This window comes from Pinus tabuliformis, chromosome 2_2 (assembly GCF_031772625.1).
Source record: "Pinus tabuliformis cultivar Carrire ecotype Pingquan chromosome 2_2, CPIR1, whole genome shotgun sequence".
In the NCBI taxonomy this organism is placed as follows: Eukaryota; Viridiplantae; Streptophyta; class Pinopsida; order Pinales; family Pinaceae; genus Pinus; species Pinus tabuliformis.
In genome coordinates, this window is record NC_142300.1 from 1284451039 (window position 1) to 1284471055 (window position 20017).

The 20017-nt window shown below is 36.9% G+C and overlaps 1 protein-coding gene across 1 annotated transcript in view; it reads left to right on the forward strand.

Annotated features, from left to right (window-relative positions):
• The first annotated feature begins 1991 nt into the window (after nt 1–1991).
• LOC149198165 (RING/U-box superfamily protein) overlaps nt 1992–20017 on the forward strand; it is a 155779-nt gene continuing 137753 nt past the window's right edge. The window contains exons 1-2 of the mRNA XM_089406143.1: nt 1992–3058; nt 16289–16365. Of these exons, the coding sequence (XP_089262269.1) occupies nt 2470–3058; nt 16289–16365 (666 nt within the window). The 5' untranslated portion in view covers nt 1992–2469. The remainder of the gene's footprint in view (nt 3059–16288; nt 16366–20017) is intronic.

A 20017-nucleotide genomic window follows, 5' to 3' on the forward strand; every position in this document is an offset into this window, starting at 1 on the left:
GGATTAGTCAAACCTTAACAGATCACATTATATAAATTATTTCTAGAAAATTAATATTATTAAATTAATTAACTTATAATATCGAAATAAAAAAATTATTCATTATTTCATAACAACTCGTTCCTAATTAAATATTAAACAATTTAACATATAATATTCTTAATGTAGTAATTAATAATATTTTAGTTTGAAATATTATCAAATTTACCTTAGATAAGTCAAACCCTAACCAATTATATTATAATAATTAATTATTTTTTAGATATTCTATTTATAACATGGAAATAAAACATTTATTTATCACATAACAACTAGTTTTTAACTCAGTAACAGATTAACCATCAACTAATTTTCAACGGCTAATTCTGGGCAATGGTGCATCCATACTATCTATTCCTTCAGATTGAGTGATTCCTCACCTTGTCCTGAGGATGAACCGTAATAGTTGGTTCGAAACGTGGACCCAATCCTAACTATGTGATTAATCCAAAAGATGATATCTACATTATGGATCACAAAAGTCTTAGATCTAGAATTAAATATTTTTAAATATAATTTTTTTTCTTGAATTTTCACCCAAAATTGCAGTAAAAGAAAAAGTCTCTTTTAAATTCCAAAATAAAATAAAGGTATAATAATATTCAATCAATAAAAAACATTCACTCAATAAAAAACACACAAAACCTTATTATGTTGATAGTCGTGTTCATGTTGGAATCAAACTTTGATAATTTTAATTTATTTATCAATACTTATTAAGTGGATGGTAGAGATTTAACCTTTATGAAATATTCTAGAATATTAATAGTAACATACACAATTTTAGAATATTAATAGTAGTATACACAATTATAAAATATTAATAGAAGTATACACAAACCAAAGGTTGAAATTTATCTCCAAAGTAGTCACGCCTTTTTAACTAAATTCATTAATTAAAAAAAATCATGTGAACGAGTGAGTTTTTGATCATGTGGTATTGATAAACCATGGTATTGTGACAAGTTTACGTGTTAAAGATTTCCGTAAAAAATAGAAATACATCTCCATAATTATTTTAAATATAAATATGTTACTTATATATTAATTCTTTTTACTACTTATTAATAACTATAATAGTTTAAATATAGTTTAAATTTAATTAATTTTATGTTACTTTTTAAATTCTAATAATGTGAAATGTATATTTTGGAATTTTTATTAATGTGTATTAGTATTTATCAAACATTTAATTTATATAACTAAACTAATTTTTCTAATTTATATAACTGAATTAATTTAATAAACACTTTTCATTAATTAAAAAAAAACCAAACAACATTATCTAAAATTAAATATTAGTGAGCTCGGGAGGCTTCTCTCCAACCTTTTTGAGCATAGGAATAAAATCTTAAATCAAAATAAATAATTTGTCTTTTTAGGTCCGATAGATCATTATTTGGTCTCAGCGGACGTTAACCATCATCATCATCATCATTATGATAAAACAAAAACACCCCTTTATAAACATTTTTGATTTATTAATATTATTAAAAACCACTTTCATCATTATGATAAAACAAAAACACCCCCTTTATAAACATTTTTGATTTATTAATATTATTAAAAACCACTTTCATCATTATGATAAAACAAAAACACCCCTTTATAAACATTTTTGATTTATTAATATTATTAAAAACCACTTTTCCTTATAGATAAAAATATCAAACTTCATTTAATTAAAAATGATAATAGACATATATTTGTTCCACCAAAATTATTTACAACTACTTACACATAGTCATGCAAACACTGGTTGACGCGGTGATTTTATCCAACAAGGACGTGCACAGCATTTAAACACGGAAGACCAGGCGAAAACACCCCACCCACAATAAATTTTTAGCGGAAAGCTTAAATTAGCGACTCTGAACAATTGTGCTACCGGCATTTGCCGGTGGGTAAGGAGTCTACAGGGAATCGTCGGTAACTTCGTCGACGTTGTCTTATTCTTTCTTTTCCTGCTGCAAAACGCGCTCAGGGAGAAAGCGCTAAGAAAGAAAAGTCAGTAACCATCTTACCGCCGAGGCGATGGAAGTATATTCGATCGTGGCGGACCTCTAATTTCCCCTCGAATTACCGAAAAGAATCGTCCGAGAAATACCAAGATAAGTATAGGCCCCTTCGTTTTGATGGTTTTAAAGAAAATTCGAGATCAGGGTCTGTGATTATCAGCTTGAATTTGGAATTAGAAGCCAGAATTTTCCATTTTTCATGGAATAATTGGTGTGAATTTCAGCTATTTATATCGAGTCAGGGTACTGTATCCAGTAGACCCTGAGTTGGAAAAACGGAACTGCTATAATATATTTAAACCCTGTTGAAGAGGGCTTTTAGATTTAGATATTGCATCCACCAAACCCTTAGTTGATATCCTGTGATTTAAATTAATAAACCCCAAGTCGAGACCGTACAATTTAAAATTAAATGGAAACGTCTAGTACAAGCACCGAAGGGTTCAGGAACAACGGCTCTAGAAGATATGGAATGCGTTTCTCTGCTGCAAACATCATTCAAGCGCCATTATCTGCTCTATTAGAGTATACAGGGATTTTGAGGGGTCGACCACATTATCATGAAATTGAGGGTACAGGTGGAGGTTCTATTAGGGAAAGGGCGGATGATGGCAGTGGGGCCGAAGTTTCGATTAGAATAATTGGTGCCGGAGAACAGATAGGGGCGGTTCAACTTCAGACCAATGGGGTAGAAACAGGTTCTGCTAATGTTAATAGTAATGGCCATCTTCAGGTTTCGTCTGCTGGTTTGGAGTCGGCGCAGATTGCAGGGGATGTTGATGTTGGTGCCGAGGGTACGGGATCGTCTACTACAATTACCCCGCTGACAATAAACGCCGGGGGAAATGGCGAGACCGATGCGGGAAACAGTAATAATAATCCAAATGGAAGGGATACTGCATATCAGAGATATGATATTCAACAGCTTGCGAGATGGATTGAGCAGATTCTGCCTTTCTCCTTATTGCTGTTGGTAGTGTTCGTTCGGCAACATTTGCAAGGTAATTCGCTTGCCCCAACTGGGTCAGTTGCAATTTTAGTTTTCTTCTACAAGTGCTAGCAGAATTTTCTGAATGCGATTTTGTTGTATGATTATTTGATTACTTCCCCTTGTGTGTGTGAGAGAGTTAGGGCGAGTGTATATTTCGCCAAATGCTAACAGAATTTTCTTAAGCGCTGTTTCTTCAATTTTAGTTTTCTTCTACAAGTGCTAGCAGAATTTTCTGAATGCGATTTCGTTGTATGATTATTTGATTACTTCCCCTTGTGTGTGTGAGAAAGTTAGGGCGAGTGTATATTTCGCCAAATGCTAACAGATTTTTCTTAAACGCTGTTTCTTTCCATGTTAATATGGCTTGTCCCTGTATTTGTGGGTGAGCGTATGTGTAATAATCCCATATTGGCATCAGTTGTAAGTCATGGGTTGTTTGTGAAGTATTTTGCACACAAAAAGCTTTGCCAATCTAGAAGCTGTCCTTGGGGTACACGTCCCGGGGTTGATGTCATAGCATCCTTTATTTTGTCCGTTAATATGACTATTATTTCTGAAGTACAATTTGAGATTTCATTTCACTAGATATAACAATAAAGGTAAAGTGCATAAACGATTTCATTAGAAACTGCAAATTGCAGAAACAAGCGAACAGAATTCTTGTTTGGAAAATTTCATTGCAATGTTGGAATGTACAATCTCTTTATTGATTAATTCATAAAAACTCTTGCGATCTACATTTCCAATTAAATTTATTATCTCTTATTTAAATGCGTTTGTCTTTGCAAACTTTGCATTTGATTTCTGAACAATGAAAATATTTCAAACACCTGCTCTAGTATTAAACAAGAAAGTTTAAATGCATCACTGAATGTGCTAGCAACAGACAGTTCTTTCAGTTTCAATGTTTTTGGTGAAGTCTCTTATCTGTGTTGATCAACGTGAACTAGAGGTATTGGTATATATAACTTTTTTTTTCAATTTATGACTTCTTATGAACAATCTTTTTTTTTGAATATGCTTTTTTTAAACTTACAGAAACATTACAACTGACATTCGACTAAGTGATTCTCTTTTTGGAAGTGCTTCCTTTAAACACCAGTAGCATTACAATTGGACTGCATATGTCAGGTGCCACAACAGCCTGTTATTTTCACAGGCAAGATGACCCTCAAAGTGAACCACTAATCACAAGCACTTTCCTAGCTTAAGCTGTTCAACAGCACTATCTTCACCACTGAACCACAACTCATAAGCAAAATGTTTACAGAATTTTTCTAGAAGTATGGCTTGAATTTTCTATTCACTCAAAAAAAGAAGCAAAGTGCATTGGCTATAGCCTATATTATTAGAAAATGCAAATTGTAGAAATAACTCAACAGAAACTTTGGTTGGAAAATATCATTGCAGTATCTGTTCTCCGTCAATTTAGTTATGAAAAATCTTGTTATTAAATTCATCAACTAAATTCATCATCTTGTACTTGATCTGTTTTGTCTTTTCAAACTTTGGAATTGCTTTATAAGGAACATAAATATTTTAAACAGCTACTTTGGCTGACATTAAACAAGAAAGTTAAAGTGCATCACCAAATGAGGAAATAACAGATATTTCTGTTGGTTTCAACGTTTTTCTTGCAGTGTCTTATCTATGCTGATCAACATCAACAAAAAATATTTCCTTATATACCTTATGTTAATTTAGGAGTTCTTATGCGGAACAATCTTCTTTGTTTTAAATCTTTTTCAAACTCTGTGAAGTGCCTCTAAGTAATGTCAATACTAAATATGTGTGAGACAAAGAGTGATGTTTGTGACCTTCAAATAATTTGTCATTTTAAGTAAAAGTTATGTATTTACCTTTGTCTGTTGTTAGCAGCATAGTTTCAAGAATTTAAAAAAAATTATTTCACAATTTGATGAGTATGTGGTTGGGGAAAATGGAACGTGCTTTATGATAGATATGGTAGAAATGTCCTTTCCTCCTAGGTTGTATTGCTAGTTCTCCATCTTTTGCCATTCTTTCAAAGATAATAAAATTGGAGATCTAATGACACCCATATTCCCTAGAGAATTTACGTTTATACAGAAAATAATCTCATTTCTGGCCTGTTACATCTATTCCAGTCTTTGACACCCCATTTATTTGTTGCATTGAAGTTGGATCCCTCTTTTGTTTGGCTCTACTTGCTTTTCCTTTTTATCTCCTCGATTTTAATGATCAAACATGACCCACAATCACCTCCCTGTGAAAAATTGATAAAAATATCGCTTATTGCAATGAACCAATAATTATCCTTTGTATTTAATTCTTGAGCAAAATTATTAAACTGCAAATACCAAATAAAAACATGATTGCAATAATCACAAGAAAATAAACTGCGGAAACTCTGGTAGAAGCCAATCACAAAATGGACACAATATTTATGGATAAAACATCCCCAGAAAAATCTCAAAGGGAAAACCAGTTCTTCAGATCTGATGGCTTTACTATTATTCAACAAATTCTGCAATTGATAAACATTACAACATTGCTTGCCAAACCCCGTCAAAGCTCTGGAAAATATTTCTTCACCTCCACAACCAGATCTAACCATTGGAAGGCTTACAGCCTCCTTCTGCAACTTGACGCGGCCTTTCTTGCAATTCACACTGTGAATTCCCGCAATCGCACTGATTTCCTGCAGTTTGCTTTGCATCTGGAAATGTCGATATGCTAAACTGGCAAATGGTTACAACCTCTCTTGACAATCTCGTATGGCCTCTCTGTCTGCAGAATAACTCTAGGAGAATTCCTTCTCCATATCTCGAAAACTAGAAGAATACTGATGAAAGAAAACTCCAAAAATATGTATTGCTTAAACTGCTGCCGAAACCCTCACTGGTGTCAAACCTTACGCTGTCATTTCACCCTCTTCATTGTAATGAATGATCTACAAGATTGCCCATCAATTTCCTTTATAATCTCTCGTTGAGAAATTGATGGCCAAGACCTAGATCTGAAATGATCTAATTGATGACTAAGATCACTTAGAAACTTTATTAGAAGTCCCTAGAGGAAAGTCGACCATGTCCCAATTATTACTAATTAATCAATCTATTTCCTTAAGTTAAAACTTAGGAAAATAATTAAAACTGATTCACAAATTTAATTAAGACATTTCCATTTAAAAGAATAATTTGGCCTTAGAGATATCTTCTGCTCTTGTGTTCCTAGCCTCACTGACACCCCTTGAGGCTAGAACACCTGTCCAAGCTACATCAACCAACACCACCAACCCAAACCAAAAACCTGCACCATTGACTGCTTCTTGGACTTTTGGGGACATAAGCTTTCCGTCTTTCTGGTTTTATGCACACTCGAGCTGCAGGTCTACTGTTAGCTTCTGTGTTTTTTCCTTATCTTTATTATAGGCTGATTAGAGTGATTGAGTTGAAATATGTAAATCAGGGGATGGTTTAGGATGTTGATCTTTATTTTGTTGGCTGATCATATCCTTTATTCACGTTGCATGGTGAAATCTTTATCACTGTCCAACATGCTTTATTTGAGACATGAACACTCAACCATGATCTAGTGCAATGACTTTTGACATCCTTTCATTGTGCTCCTAACCCCTGAATTTTATTTTTTCACTTTTTATCAAGTAAACCAATTGTCATAAATCATGAATGCTCCCAGAAGTCTGCTTTATGTAGTGAGTGTTAATGAATATCAGGTGATCTTCAAATGCATTGGCATTATTGTATATCTAGGCTTGCTAATATATAGAAGTCTGCTAATGTTATTGTTAGCTTATCCACCATATCAAGTTATAAAAGTGACCAATAAGTTGCCCTTCCATTCTAATGATTGTTGAATGGTCTAACTGGTATCCTTTATAATACCTATTGTCAGGCCAGGAGGTAACTCCATGAATTGAATTGTGTTTTGCATTAAGATGGAACATGAATATATACGTAGAGAGGGAGACTATTGGGTTTCATTTCACAATGTCACTTCGTCTTTCAGTTCTCTTTATTTTTCTATTTACAACATTTACATGGATTACCCAATCCCAAAGATTAGGTGTCAACATTCCCCCCCTTAATTTGAAAGGATGTTGGTGAGTCCAAACATCATTATGAATTTTTCAAACTTTTCTCTTCCAAGCGCTTTGGTGAAGATGTCTGCAATCTCCTCATTTGTGGAACAATGACGTAGGTGGATTGTCTTGGCCTCAACATGATTTCGAATCAGATGGTATTTTGTGTTGATGTGCTTTGTTCGATCATGGAACTTTGAATTCTTGGCCAACTTTATTGCAAAAGTGTTGTCAATCAATAGAGGAGTTGAATGCACTTGTTTCTCTTGCAAATCTTCCAAAATTTTCCTGAGCCACAAAATTTCCTTTGTTGTTTCAGCTATTGCCACATATTCTACCGCAGTTGTGGAATCTACCAGATCTGACTGTTTGCGTGACCTCTAAGAGACAACTCCTGATCCAAGACTCATAACATAACCTAAAGTAGATACCCTAGTTTCTTTATATACCCACCTGTGTATACTTAAGTCCAAAGTCTTGAGTTCCCTTCAAGTACTTTAGGACTCTTTTTGCGACAGACTAATGACCCTCACAAAGCTTTTGCATAAACTTGGACAGGATTCCAACAACAAATGAAATCTCTGGTTTAGGAGTAGTCAGGTAGTTGAGACTTCCTACGAGTTGTCTATTCTTCGTTGCATCCTCAAATTCTTTTCCTTTAGTGGATGTGAGCTTTAAGTTCTGTTCCATTATTGCACTCAGCCATGCCAAACCTGTTCAGTAGATCTCCAATGTACTTCTTCTGAGAGAGGAATATAAACTTTGGATGTTGAGTCACTTCAATACCAAGATAGTAGTGAACATATCCCAAATCTGTCATTTCAAAACCTTTCCTCGATTCCTTCTTTATGGATGCAATGTAACTCTCATTGTTTCTTGTCATCAGAAGATCATCTACATACACCACAAGATATGCAACTGTTTTGCCAACTTTTTTGACAAACAAATTTGCATCATTAAGATCATAATGTTTGAAGTTGAGTTTCAGAAGACGCTCAGTTAACTTCTCGTACCAGGCTCGCGGTTCTTGCTTGACGCCATACAAGGATTTTATAAGCTTGCATACTCTATGTTCTTGACCCTTCACAACAAATCCTTCTAGTTGGGACATAAAAACATTCTCTTTCAGATCTCCATTCAAGAAAGTAGTTTTTACATCCATTTGATGGACTTTCCAATTGTTCTGTGTTGCCAAGGCAAAGAGTGTCCGGATGGTAGCCCATTTTGTTGTGGGGGCAAAAGCATCCTCATAGTTGACCCCTTCCCTCTGTGTAAAACCTTTTGCCACAAGCCTGACTTTATGCTTGTCAAGTGAGCCATCTGCTTTATACTTGTTCTTGAAGACCCACTTGCAGCCTATTGGTTTGGTTCCCAATGGAGGATCAACCAGCTTCCAGGTGCCATTCTTTATCAAAGCATCATATTCTTTCTGCATCGCTTCTTTCCATTCATCATGAGAAGCGACTTCTTTGAAGGAAGTTGGTTCAAAATCTGTAGACAAATTTAGTTCACAATCATAAGAAACATCCATATCAACCGGTGAATCAGAATCGTCTACATCACCTCCATTTTGTCTGGTTGAGCTTCTTGTTCCTGTCTTTCCAACCTCATCAGGACGAACACTTTCAAGCTATGTCACATGGTTCGGGTTCAAATTCGAGTTCAGAAACAATTAAGTTCGATTCACATTCGATTTTTTCGATGAGGTTTGTATGAGGTTTGGCATTAAGTTCGATATATATATATATATATATATATATATATATATATATATATATATATCTATATCTATATCTATATCTATATATATATATATGACATAAAATAGTAAAAAATCAAAATCAATCAATAAAACTAGATGAGTAGCAATGAGCACCTACGAGCCACAAATCACGACCACTATTAACTTCACGCTCCAGGCGGCGGGGACAAGCAACATCTAGAAATTGAATTTAGGAAATTGCAGAGAATACATGCAGTGGCAGCAATGAGCACAATAGAGCGAGTACACTCAGACTGAAGTTGGCATGTGAAAATCTATCGACAACAATGGTAAATAAAGCCAAACTAGTGTCCATCGCTGGAAACTAATTGGCGGGAATCGGAACAAGAGAAAACCATGTGTTGCCCGTGGTTTTTCTCATAAACCTTAAAACAACTGACAAAAACCGCTCGAAATCTAACCTCGAACCCCAATTTTTTTTTTTTTTAAATTATAAAATTGGGCTTCATGTTCGTCTTTAGGTTCGCCTTCAGGTTCAAATTCGTTGAGGTTCAAATTTGAGGTTCGACTATCAGGTTCAAATTCATTGAGGTTCGAATTTGAGGTTTGACTATCAGGTTTGTCAAACCTGCACGAATTTGGAATTTTTTTTTAGGTTTGCCGAATTTCGAACCTCAAGGTTCAAATTCGGCGAACCTTGTGACATAGCTTTCAAGTGTCTTTGTCAGCCATTTTGGAGGACCTTTTTGAGATGGCCTAGGCTGCTCAGTTGACTGAGTTGGGGTTGAATCAAGATTTAGTCTCCCAATTTTGTTAATCACATCACTCAAAGTGTCATCAGTGGCTGGAGCTTCATGCGGGGGAGAGAGTGCTTTAGAAGAAGATTCCACAGATTGATCCAGTATAGGAATCCCCCCTTCAAGATGTGGAATTTCATTATCAAATTCTTGAAAAGACTTTGCATGTCTGAATCTATCCAAGCGATCAAGTTGCCGCTCAACAACATTGTCAGTCTTGGAAGATTCAAGAAAGATCACATCTTTAGACATTATAAACTTCTTGTTCACTTCATCATAGAGACGGTATTCTTTGGAGGTATTTGAGTACCCCAAGTAGATACACTTGAGACTCCTTGCACTGAGTTTGTTTCTCTGTTCTTTGGGTATCAAGGCATAACAGGTGGAACCAAAAACCCTGAGATGCCTCTCCGAACGAATGTTGCCCTACTACATTTCATAGGGAGTCTTGTTTTTGATAGTATTAGAGGGACACCTATTCTTTATATGCACAACACATAAAACTGCATCAACCCAAAACATTAGTTTAACATTTTTGAAAAACGTCATGGAACGTACCATATTTAAGATTGTCCCGTTCATACTTTCAGCTACAGTGTACTTTGTTCTGTTGAGGATTATAAGACACGGTTGTTTCATGTTTGATCCCATGCTGGCGAAGATAGTTTTCAAATTCATTTGAAGTGTATTCTTTTCGATTATCAGTGCGAACAGAGCCAATATGAGATTGTGCATCATTTTCAATCCATGAATGAAAGTTCTTGAATGTTTCAAAAGCTTCATATCTGTTCTTCAATAAATAAACCTAACACATTCTAGTGAAGTCATCAATAAATTTCATCATATATTTATTACCGTTTACAAAAGGAACAAGCATTAGGCCACATAAATCAGAATGAATGTGTTCAGGATTTAGTCTCCTAATTCTGTCAATTACATCACTCAAAGTGTCATCAGTGGCTGGAGCTTCATGCGAGGGAGAGTGCTTCAGAAGAAGATTCCACAGATTGATCCAGTATAGGAATCCCCCCTTCAAGATGTGGAATCTCATTATCAAATTCTTGTAAGGACTGTGCATGTTTGAATCTATCCAAGCGATCAAGTTGCTGCTCAACAACATTGTCTGTCTTGGAAGATTCAAGAAAGATCACATCTCTAGATATTATGAACTTCTTGTTCACTTCATCATAGAGACGGTATGCTTTGGAGGTATTTGAGTACCTCAAGTAGATACACTTGAGAGTCCTTGCACTAAGTTTGTTTCTTTGTTCTTTGGGTATCAAGGCATAACAGGTGGAACCAAAAACCCTGAGATGCCTCACCGAAGGAATGTTTCCCTACTACATGTAATAGGGAGTTGTGTTTTTGATAGTATTAGATGGACACCTATTCTTTATATACACAACACATAAAACTGCATCAACCCAAAACATCAGTTTAACGTATTTGAAAAATGTCATGGAATGTACCATATTTAAGATTGCCCTGTTCATTCTTTCAGCTACAGTGTACACTGTTATGTTGGGAATTACAAGACATTGTTGTTTGATGTTTGATCCCATGCTGGCGAAGATAGTTTTCAAATTCATTTGAAGTGTATTCTTTTTGATTATCAGTGCAAATAGAGCCAATATGAGATTGTGCATCATTTTCAATCCATGAATGAAAGTTCTTGAATGTTTCAAAAGCTTCAGATTTGTTCTTCAATAAATAAACCCAACACATTTTGGTGTAGTCATCAATAAATGTCATCATATATTTATTACCGTTTGTAGAAGGAACATGCATTAGGCCACATAAATCAGAATGAATGAGTTCAAGTTTTCTATGTGCTCTGAAATGAGAATCATGAAAATACTGTTTGTTGTGCTTTCCTAAGATACATGTATCACATTGCTCAAGTTTCCTAGGAATTGTAGGCAAACTTCTACAAACGAAGGCTGTCATAATTCAAGTGTCCAAATCTAGCATGCCATAAAAGACTTGATGGAAATGTAGCTTCATCATAGTGAGAACTGTATGAGAAGTTTTGTGCATGAGCAAAGGTTCCTTGCAGCTTCATAAGTCTTTCTTCTTCTATCCCTGTCATGACAAGTGAGTGATCTAATGCTTATAGACCTCAACCTTGCCATTAAATATATGAATGGAGTGTCCTTGTTGGCGGATGTGGACCAAAGACATCAAGTTTTTCCTCAACTCTGGGAGATATAGAACATCATGCAGAAGAGTCTCGAAGACGAGGCAGTTTGAGCGATGGTGCCAAGCTCGGATGGCTTGAGTTTTGACTTGTTTGCAAAGTATACTGCTCCATCAACATTATCAGTGAATTCTTCAAAGAAATCTCTCTTGAAAGCCATGTGGCAAGGTGCTACTGAATCAAGCAACCGATCATCTTTCCATGAAGCAAGTGACACATTGAATAAGTCTTTAATTACTCCAATGTTGCAATGTGCCACAACATAATGAGTGGATTCAGGTGCTTTACCTTTCCCTTTCTCAGTTGTTTTACCTTTCCTTTCATTTCTTTTCTGCTCAATTCGGTCCCAAGGCAACTTACAAGTGGAAGCATCATGTCCATCTCTATTGCATCGTATGTAATGAAGATCAGACTTTTCTCCTTGGAACTGTCTGCGTTCCCCGCCTCTAAAATTCCTCCTTCCTCTTCCTCTTCCTCTTCGGCCACCTCTTCCTCTAGAGGAATCTTGTGCATGATTCTTCTCCTTTTGTGCAAGGCATACAACTTCTTCAATTGACTGAGGAGTTGTCTTCTTTCCAAAAGCCTTCTCTCTCTCACCAAACTTCTTCCCAAGGGAGTCAAAGGTAATCTTCTTAAGGTTTCCGCTTGCTTGCAATGATTCAAGATAATGTGAATAGGTGGGATATAGTGCCTTGACATAAGCTATGAGAGGAATATCTATTTCAACACCAATGGCTTTTATGTCATGCATAATAGATCTTACTTCTGATGCTAAGGCAAGAGGGTCATCATTTTTCAATTCAAGACTGAACAACTTGATCATCAATTGAACAAATTCAAGTTCAGAGCGTGAGTCATGCAATTACTTCAACTTCTTGAAGGCTTCAAAAGCATTTGAAAATGGATAAATATGGCGACTCACCTCGTCATTTACTGATGGTGCAATCAAGGCATAAGCCTTGCTGTTCTTGTTTTCCCAAATGGAAAACTCCTTATTTGAAGTGGGCATTTCAAGTGCATTGTCTCCTTCTCCTTCACAGACCCCTTTTCACAACTCATTGAAAATGAGGGCGTGTTTTATCTTTCATGGCCACTCAGGATAGTTCTTTGTGCTAGTGAGAACTACTCCCACAGTGGATATGACTGAATGCATCATATGATTTGATTTGACCTCAAAATAATTTGAATAGTTGCAACAAAAGGTTGATGTATTCAAAAAATACATTAACATATCTCCATCATATTATAATTCATATGCATACCATACATAGCATCATACTTTCATACCAAGGAACTCAACTTATTTCAACCTACTCGCATGTGATATACCAACTATTCATGCCCATGGCCTTGAAAATATATATGCTTCTTATCTATTATACACCATGGCTTCTTTTAAAAAAGAACTCATATATACACCACTCATCATTCATATACTCTATATAATACCGACATACTTCATACGTTCTTGAAAAACCAAAGCATATAATTTAAATGGGCTCTTCCCACTTATTCAATGCTAACGCAAATATGGAGAGCATCATTTTTGGTTTTTTAAAATAGGTTTCCAACACATAATATAAAGCACCACAATTATATTGCAGCACCTCACCATATATATCGTCCTTTTTTGGTAATACGCACTATTCAAAATATATATCGACTCCTTTTTTTTAATTCATTGATCACCCAATGCAGCCCTTCAAAAAAATTTCAACACAGTTGTGACATGTCTGCGGCAGAGTTCGATTTCAACCATTCGATTTTAAAACATGCACAAAATTCAATGCACATATTTCATATCATATGGCCTTTGAAAAAGGGCTCAACTCACATACACCAATACCAAGTCAATTTAATGAATTTTATGAAGAATCATGCATCCCATATACCAATTCACCATATGTCGGCCCCAAGAAACACATCATAGGACAGGATTGAACTTTCAACGCTTTACAGTAAGATTACAATCTTCAAAAAATGAGGATTACACATACTAGATAGCGGTATTATCCTTCAGCGGAGCAACAGATTACATAGGCAGCAGTATAGTTCTCCAGCGCAGCAACAGATTACACGGACAACCTCCAGTGCAACAACAAATTACACATACTCAACAATGCCTAATCACACAATGAAATTGCATGGTGTCCGAAAAGGAAATATTTGGGTATAGATTAGTATCTCTAACAAATAGAGGAGTTATTAGATAGGGGAATGCTAGCGAATGGTAGAAAAATAGGAGCAGAGAGAATCTAAAAACGAACACAGAGGCAGGGGACACAGAATAATGGCAAACAATGGCAGGAGTTATAGGAGCAGAGGAAGCTAAAAAAAGCGCTGGCTCTGATACCATGTCAGGCCAGGAGGTAACTCCACGAATTGAATTGTGTTTTGCATTAAGATGGAACATGAATATATACATGGAGAGGGAGACTATTGGGTTTCATCTCCCAATGTCGCTTCATCTTTCAATTCTCTTTATATTTCTATCTACAACATTTACATGGATTTACCTAATCCCAAGGATTAGGTGTCAACACCTATGCTTGTCAAATTTGATTAGATATTATTTGTCATGTATTGAATATTGCTTTTTTTTTTTTGTTTCTAAATAAAATTACTCTATTAACATTAAAGGGGTAAATTACATCTGGACCGAAGTCAAAACAACTGCCCTGAAGGAGAGGCAGAGAAAAGCAGAAACACTGCTCATGACAACGAACTTGGTTGAGAATCAGTTATCAAATCCCACGCAGGGGAACAAGTGTTGACCTTCTTGATATTACAGTACTTACAAAAATTCACAAAAACTTGCATTTTGAACCATAACTTGTAGAGGTGAACCCACTTATCAACTTGAACAAAAATATGCCTGCTATTATGGGCCGCATGACATGAAACAAAGGCAACAGAGAGCGAATTAATCATCTGGAGGTTCTTCCACAATTCTGCACCAACCGAAATCAGGCAGATCCCTTGCACGAGCAACATCAGTTCCAGAAGGACCAGGATCTGTCGGCGCCATCACCACTTCCAGAGCATTGCGAGCTTGAACCTCCGGAGCCTGCAAAGAAGACGGATTCGGCGCAGAGACAGAACCAGGGCCCTCCTGATGAGAGCTGGACTCTCCCACCTGGTCTTCCTCATGAAAGAACACCGAGATGTGAGCTGTAATCCTTGGACGATTCAGAGAGCAATTGAAAGTGAAAATCGCAGAGCCAAATGAGGGAGAAGACGAGGAGTCTGGAGAATGGGGCTCAGGGTAATGGCTGGGCAGATGAAGACGCCCTCTCCCACTGCGAGTGCGAGGGTAATGGCTGGCTATGAAATCACTGGAGAGGGAGGGAGAATTGGAGGACAGGCTGGAGGGCGCACGCCGAGGAGTACCCCTGCGGCACCTCATTCTATGGCAAAGACGGGGCATAGTGAAAACAACAGTGGCACTATGAAAACAAGGCCAGGCACCCACGATGGCAGAGCACAGGTTAATCAAATAGTCATCCAAACGAGGACTAGAGGCCCTAGAGAGAAACCAGGGAATTGACGAAAACAACTCCTCAGTACTGCTAGAGCCTATCTCCAGCTTAGTCGCCCCTTTCAAACCGCTAGAGCCTGCATTCAACAGACCATAACCAGATCGACATAGCAACAAAGGTTCTATACCCATCCCATGGCTGAGCCTAAAGTTATCTCCCTCCGTCCTGCCTCGAATAGCACCCGCCATTACTATGGCATTGAAGAGAGCCGAGGTTCGATGCATTCCAGAGCGTGCGGAGGCGATGAGCATATCGGATGACAGTCTGGGCGGATCAAAGCCGCTTGAAATGAAGCAAGTGAACCTTGCGATCCCCTTATGCCGGGGTTCTTCCGTCGTTTGGCAATTAACTATGTGGTACAGGGCAGGCAGGTGTCATCCCACCTCGCCCCACCCTTGTCCCATCGCATTAACATCTTGGCGTGGCACCCGCCTCTGGGGATTGAATATTGCTTCTTAACACAAAGAAGTTCCTTTGATGAAATTGTAAAAATGAAATTATAGTTCCATTGGATGAAATGCTACTGCAAATTTTAATCAGTGAGGGTTATAGATTAAGTTTTTTGTTACCATATTATTAATGGTTTTGTTGAATATCTTTCTCTTATGTTTGTCATATGCCCTGCAGAGGGCTAGGGATGGTTTTTGTTTATACGTCATGATCTCAGCTATTAATTATATTGATAGAAAATGCGTACAATGCTTGTGATGCTGTTTTGGTGGTGCTGGGGAGTCTAACCACATTTTGGTATATGTTAATTTCCCTATGGACATGCTGAATGATATTCATTAAATTATTATAGAATGCTCTGAATTCTGGTCATTCTCAACCTCTGTCAAGTATTTTACTAGTTATCTAGTTTGAGATGCTAAAACCTGTGTTTTGCATTTATGGTTTTAGGTTTCTTTGTTACATTTTGGATCGCTGCAGTGATGATCAAATCAAATGATGTTCTGCGCAAGCAAACAGCGTTGAAGGTAGCCCATTTGATGTTCTTCTTTGAAGTTAATGTAGAAATAGTCTTGCTTCAAAATTATTTCAGTATGGTTTTCGTGTATTATTTCTTGTATACATGCTAACTGATATCCATGCACATAATCTTCAACGAATGAGCTGCTATTAAGCATTAGCAAAGAGGTTTGTTGTTGTGTTTTCTTTTTATTTGCCTCTTTTATGGTGTACACACTTATATAATGTATGTATGTATAAGCTTATTTTATTTTATTTTTTTGTTGCAAAGAATAAAATTCTTTACATTCGATATTTCTGAGAAGGAAATCAAAATATACATATGTCTGTCCAGTATGGACTTAGAACCTATCAGATGCTGCCTGCACTGTCTACCTCAAAGAACAAAACAGAAACTTATTACAGTCTTCCTTTAGATTCACGTAGACCCTCGGCAGTCACGAGCGTCAAAGTCTGCCTACCGCTTGTGAAATTTCAATGATGTCATGAAGAGTTTACATATAACCAACATACCTCCAAGATAAACGAAGTCACTGATCAATAGATGAAACAGAGTTCTTTTTGATGCTTTAATGAGAGTGTCTCCTCTGAATCCAGTTTCAGATAAAATACCCTCCTGCAAAAGCAAAGCTTCCTTAGATAGATTGTCTGCCCGAGTTTAAATTCATGGAAAACATGAGAGAAGGTAACCTCTCCTTTATGGTATTATCCACTTTCATGTTGGATGCTCTCCACATGTACAATTTAAGTACCAGTAATGCTAGCCTCCATGACTGGTTTCATTTCTTGTCATTTTTGCATCAGGTCTTTAATTTTTCTAAGGAGGAAAAATATTTTAGTTAATATTCACAGGAATTACAAGGACTGTGGCTAAATCTGCAGGTCTATCAGAACCAGAATTTAAAATGTCTTTCAGAATGTATCTGTACTCTAGGAAATATATAACTGCGTTTAGATCAAAACCAGACCTTATTCCTGCTATATATCTGATGGCATTTAAGTCAATCAAACTGGAAAAATATTCCAAGCAGTTTTTCTTATTAACTGTCAAAGATACATTGTGGAAATAACAAAAACTAGATTGTTGAAAGTGGTTGTTATTGAGGTCAAAGGCTGTCCAAATGAAAGAGAAAGTTATATAATCAAATAGCATATTTCGAGACTTTCCATTGATATATGGCACTCCTGGAAATACTGTTTTTTGAGTTTTGATGCCCCATTTAGTTACATTATCTTTCAATGCATCTTTACTCCAATAATCAATTATTTAGCTCAAATGGGATCATAATATATATGGTTGGAAAGCTTATTTTTAGACCTTTCCAATGGTATATGGCTCTCCGTCTAACTCCTCATGGTTGAGGATAAATGATCTTTTGAATCCTCATTATACAGTTTGCCAAGTTAGCCTTGTTGGAAATACTGAGAGGGGGGGTGAATCAGTATTCCTTTTCAATTGTTACTTTTACTAGTGAAATCAATTATATTTAGAACACAATGAGCAATAGGAATAAATCCTTTTATTAATATAATTTTTATAATGAACCAAGTACAATATATAGTGCTCCAACCCTTGATGAAGACATGGATCTTCAATTCCCCAAGCTCCAACTTGTTTCCAAGCACCAACTTGGTCTTTTGTGAGGCTCCAACCTCTAGGGCACCGACCTTGCGTTTAGAGGCTTCAACCCCTAGGGCACCAGCCCTTTTCTGGTATAGGCTCCGACCTGGTTTCTTGAGGACACCGATTCTCTAGGGCTCCAACCCTATCCTTCAAGGCACCTTCCTTGTTTGTTCAAGGCTCCAACCTTCAGGGCACCAACCCTCTGGGCTCCAACCCACTACTATACTTTGTCTAGATATGTTTTATAGTAATTCACCACTCCCAAAATCTTCTTCACTGAGTTCTGTCAATCTACAGCTTCACTGTAGTCTCCATGCTACATAATTAACGACAACCTTGTCTCATAGAGGGTATCACCGTTACTCTTCATTATACCTAAGCAAAATCTCCAAGTCACATCATGATGACTAATACATCATGGCCTTCAATAGCCTCCACACAACTTCAATGTGTCTACAATGAATTGCACTAAGCTCTGCACAAAGACAACTCTTCGTTTCAACCCTTTGTCCTAACTATCGCAGTATTTGCTTCGGGAGTGAGGCTTCAGGAGTAACTGCTTCAGAGGAGTGACTGTTGTGGCTACAAGTTGTGTATTCAATTAAAACGACCCTATCTATGTAGTCTTTTTAACAAATTGTGGGTTGCGCTTTTGCGGATTCATTCTAGGTCCGATCCTTTCAATGAATAACCCAATCAACAGAATGCTCGACCTTTGGCTTCCTTCTTCTTCCGCTGGACCTTCGGCTTCCTTCTATGCTCGCTCGATCTTCGACTTCCTCTTTCGCTTGCTCAACCTTCGACTTTTCTTTCTTCTATTCCTTCACGTTCACGAGTTGTGAACTGTCCTTTGTCTCAGTGATAGATGCCCGAGCTCAATTCATTTCTCGAATTGAAGTGTTTAACTATATATATATATATATATGAATCTCATCAATACCCAAAAGACATGTTCATTGGAGGAGAGGTCGACTTGTGTATGGGGTCGCACATTACAAATATATCATAAACCTGTTTATTTATGAACATTCATATTATAATAGATGTCTGGCGGTCCCACATGCCACGTCACTGCTTAAATCGCAATCGCAACTTCATAAAACTCCTGCAATCGCAACCCTTTGGCTTCACGATATAACATTGTTGATGCCCCTATTTCTGACGGAGTGGATGCGATGTGATATTAAACAGTTGTTAATAAATCCGTCAGGTCCATAATTCTATTGCAATTGGCGGTTTTCCATTGTGACATCTCTTCAAGACTTGCGATATGTGACGGATGCGATATTTCTTTAGGACGTATTATAATGGTGCAGCGGGTCCGCAATACTATCGCAATCAGGGTTTCGACGTGATAAGGCTTTAAAGCTTGCAATGCAGTGGATGCGATATTTCAATAGAGCTGTTACCATAAAATGATCGGGTCTGCAGTACATATCGCAATCGACAGATTTCAATGTGGCAAGGCTTTAAAGAGACTTGTGATGTGGCGGATGCGATGTCATATTAAGACGTATTGTAATGGGGCTATCGGGTCTGTGTTACATATCACAATCGGGGGTTTTGAGCAGTGGCATATAATAGAACCGCCGATATGTTTTCTCTGATGCATTGTGGACTTTAAAGAGTTTCCATGGCTTATTACTCAGATGTTCCTTAGCTCTTTCGATATCTTAACTCCTCTGATACTCCACAATACTCCTCCGATATGTTAGCTCCTCCGATATGTTAACTCCTTCGATATTTCATGCGATATCTTCGATAGGGCTCTTACTCTTGAGCATATGCAATATCTCAATAAAAACAGATTGTAACAGCCTCTTACTCTTGGCTTGGCTTTCTTGTGGCTTCTTTGTGATTTCCGATGGCTACTCTTTGATGGCTTTCCTGCTTGGCTTCTTGCTTCTGTTACTTCATGGATCTGCTTCTCCTTTGCTTTCCTCCTTGGGTTTACTGCTTCTATTCTGTCTGTGTGTATATATATATATATATATATATATATATATATAATCCATATGTTGTATTCAGTCCTTGGG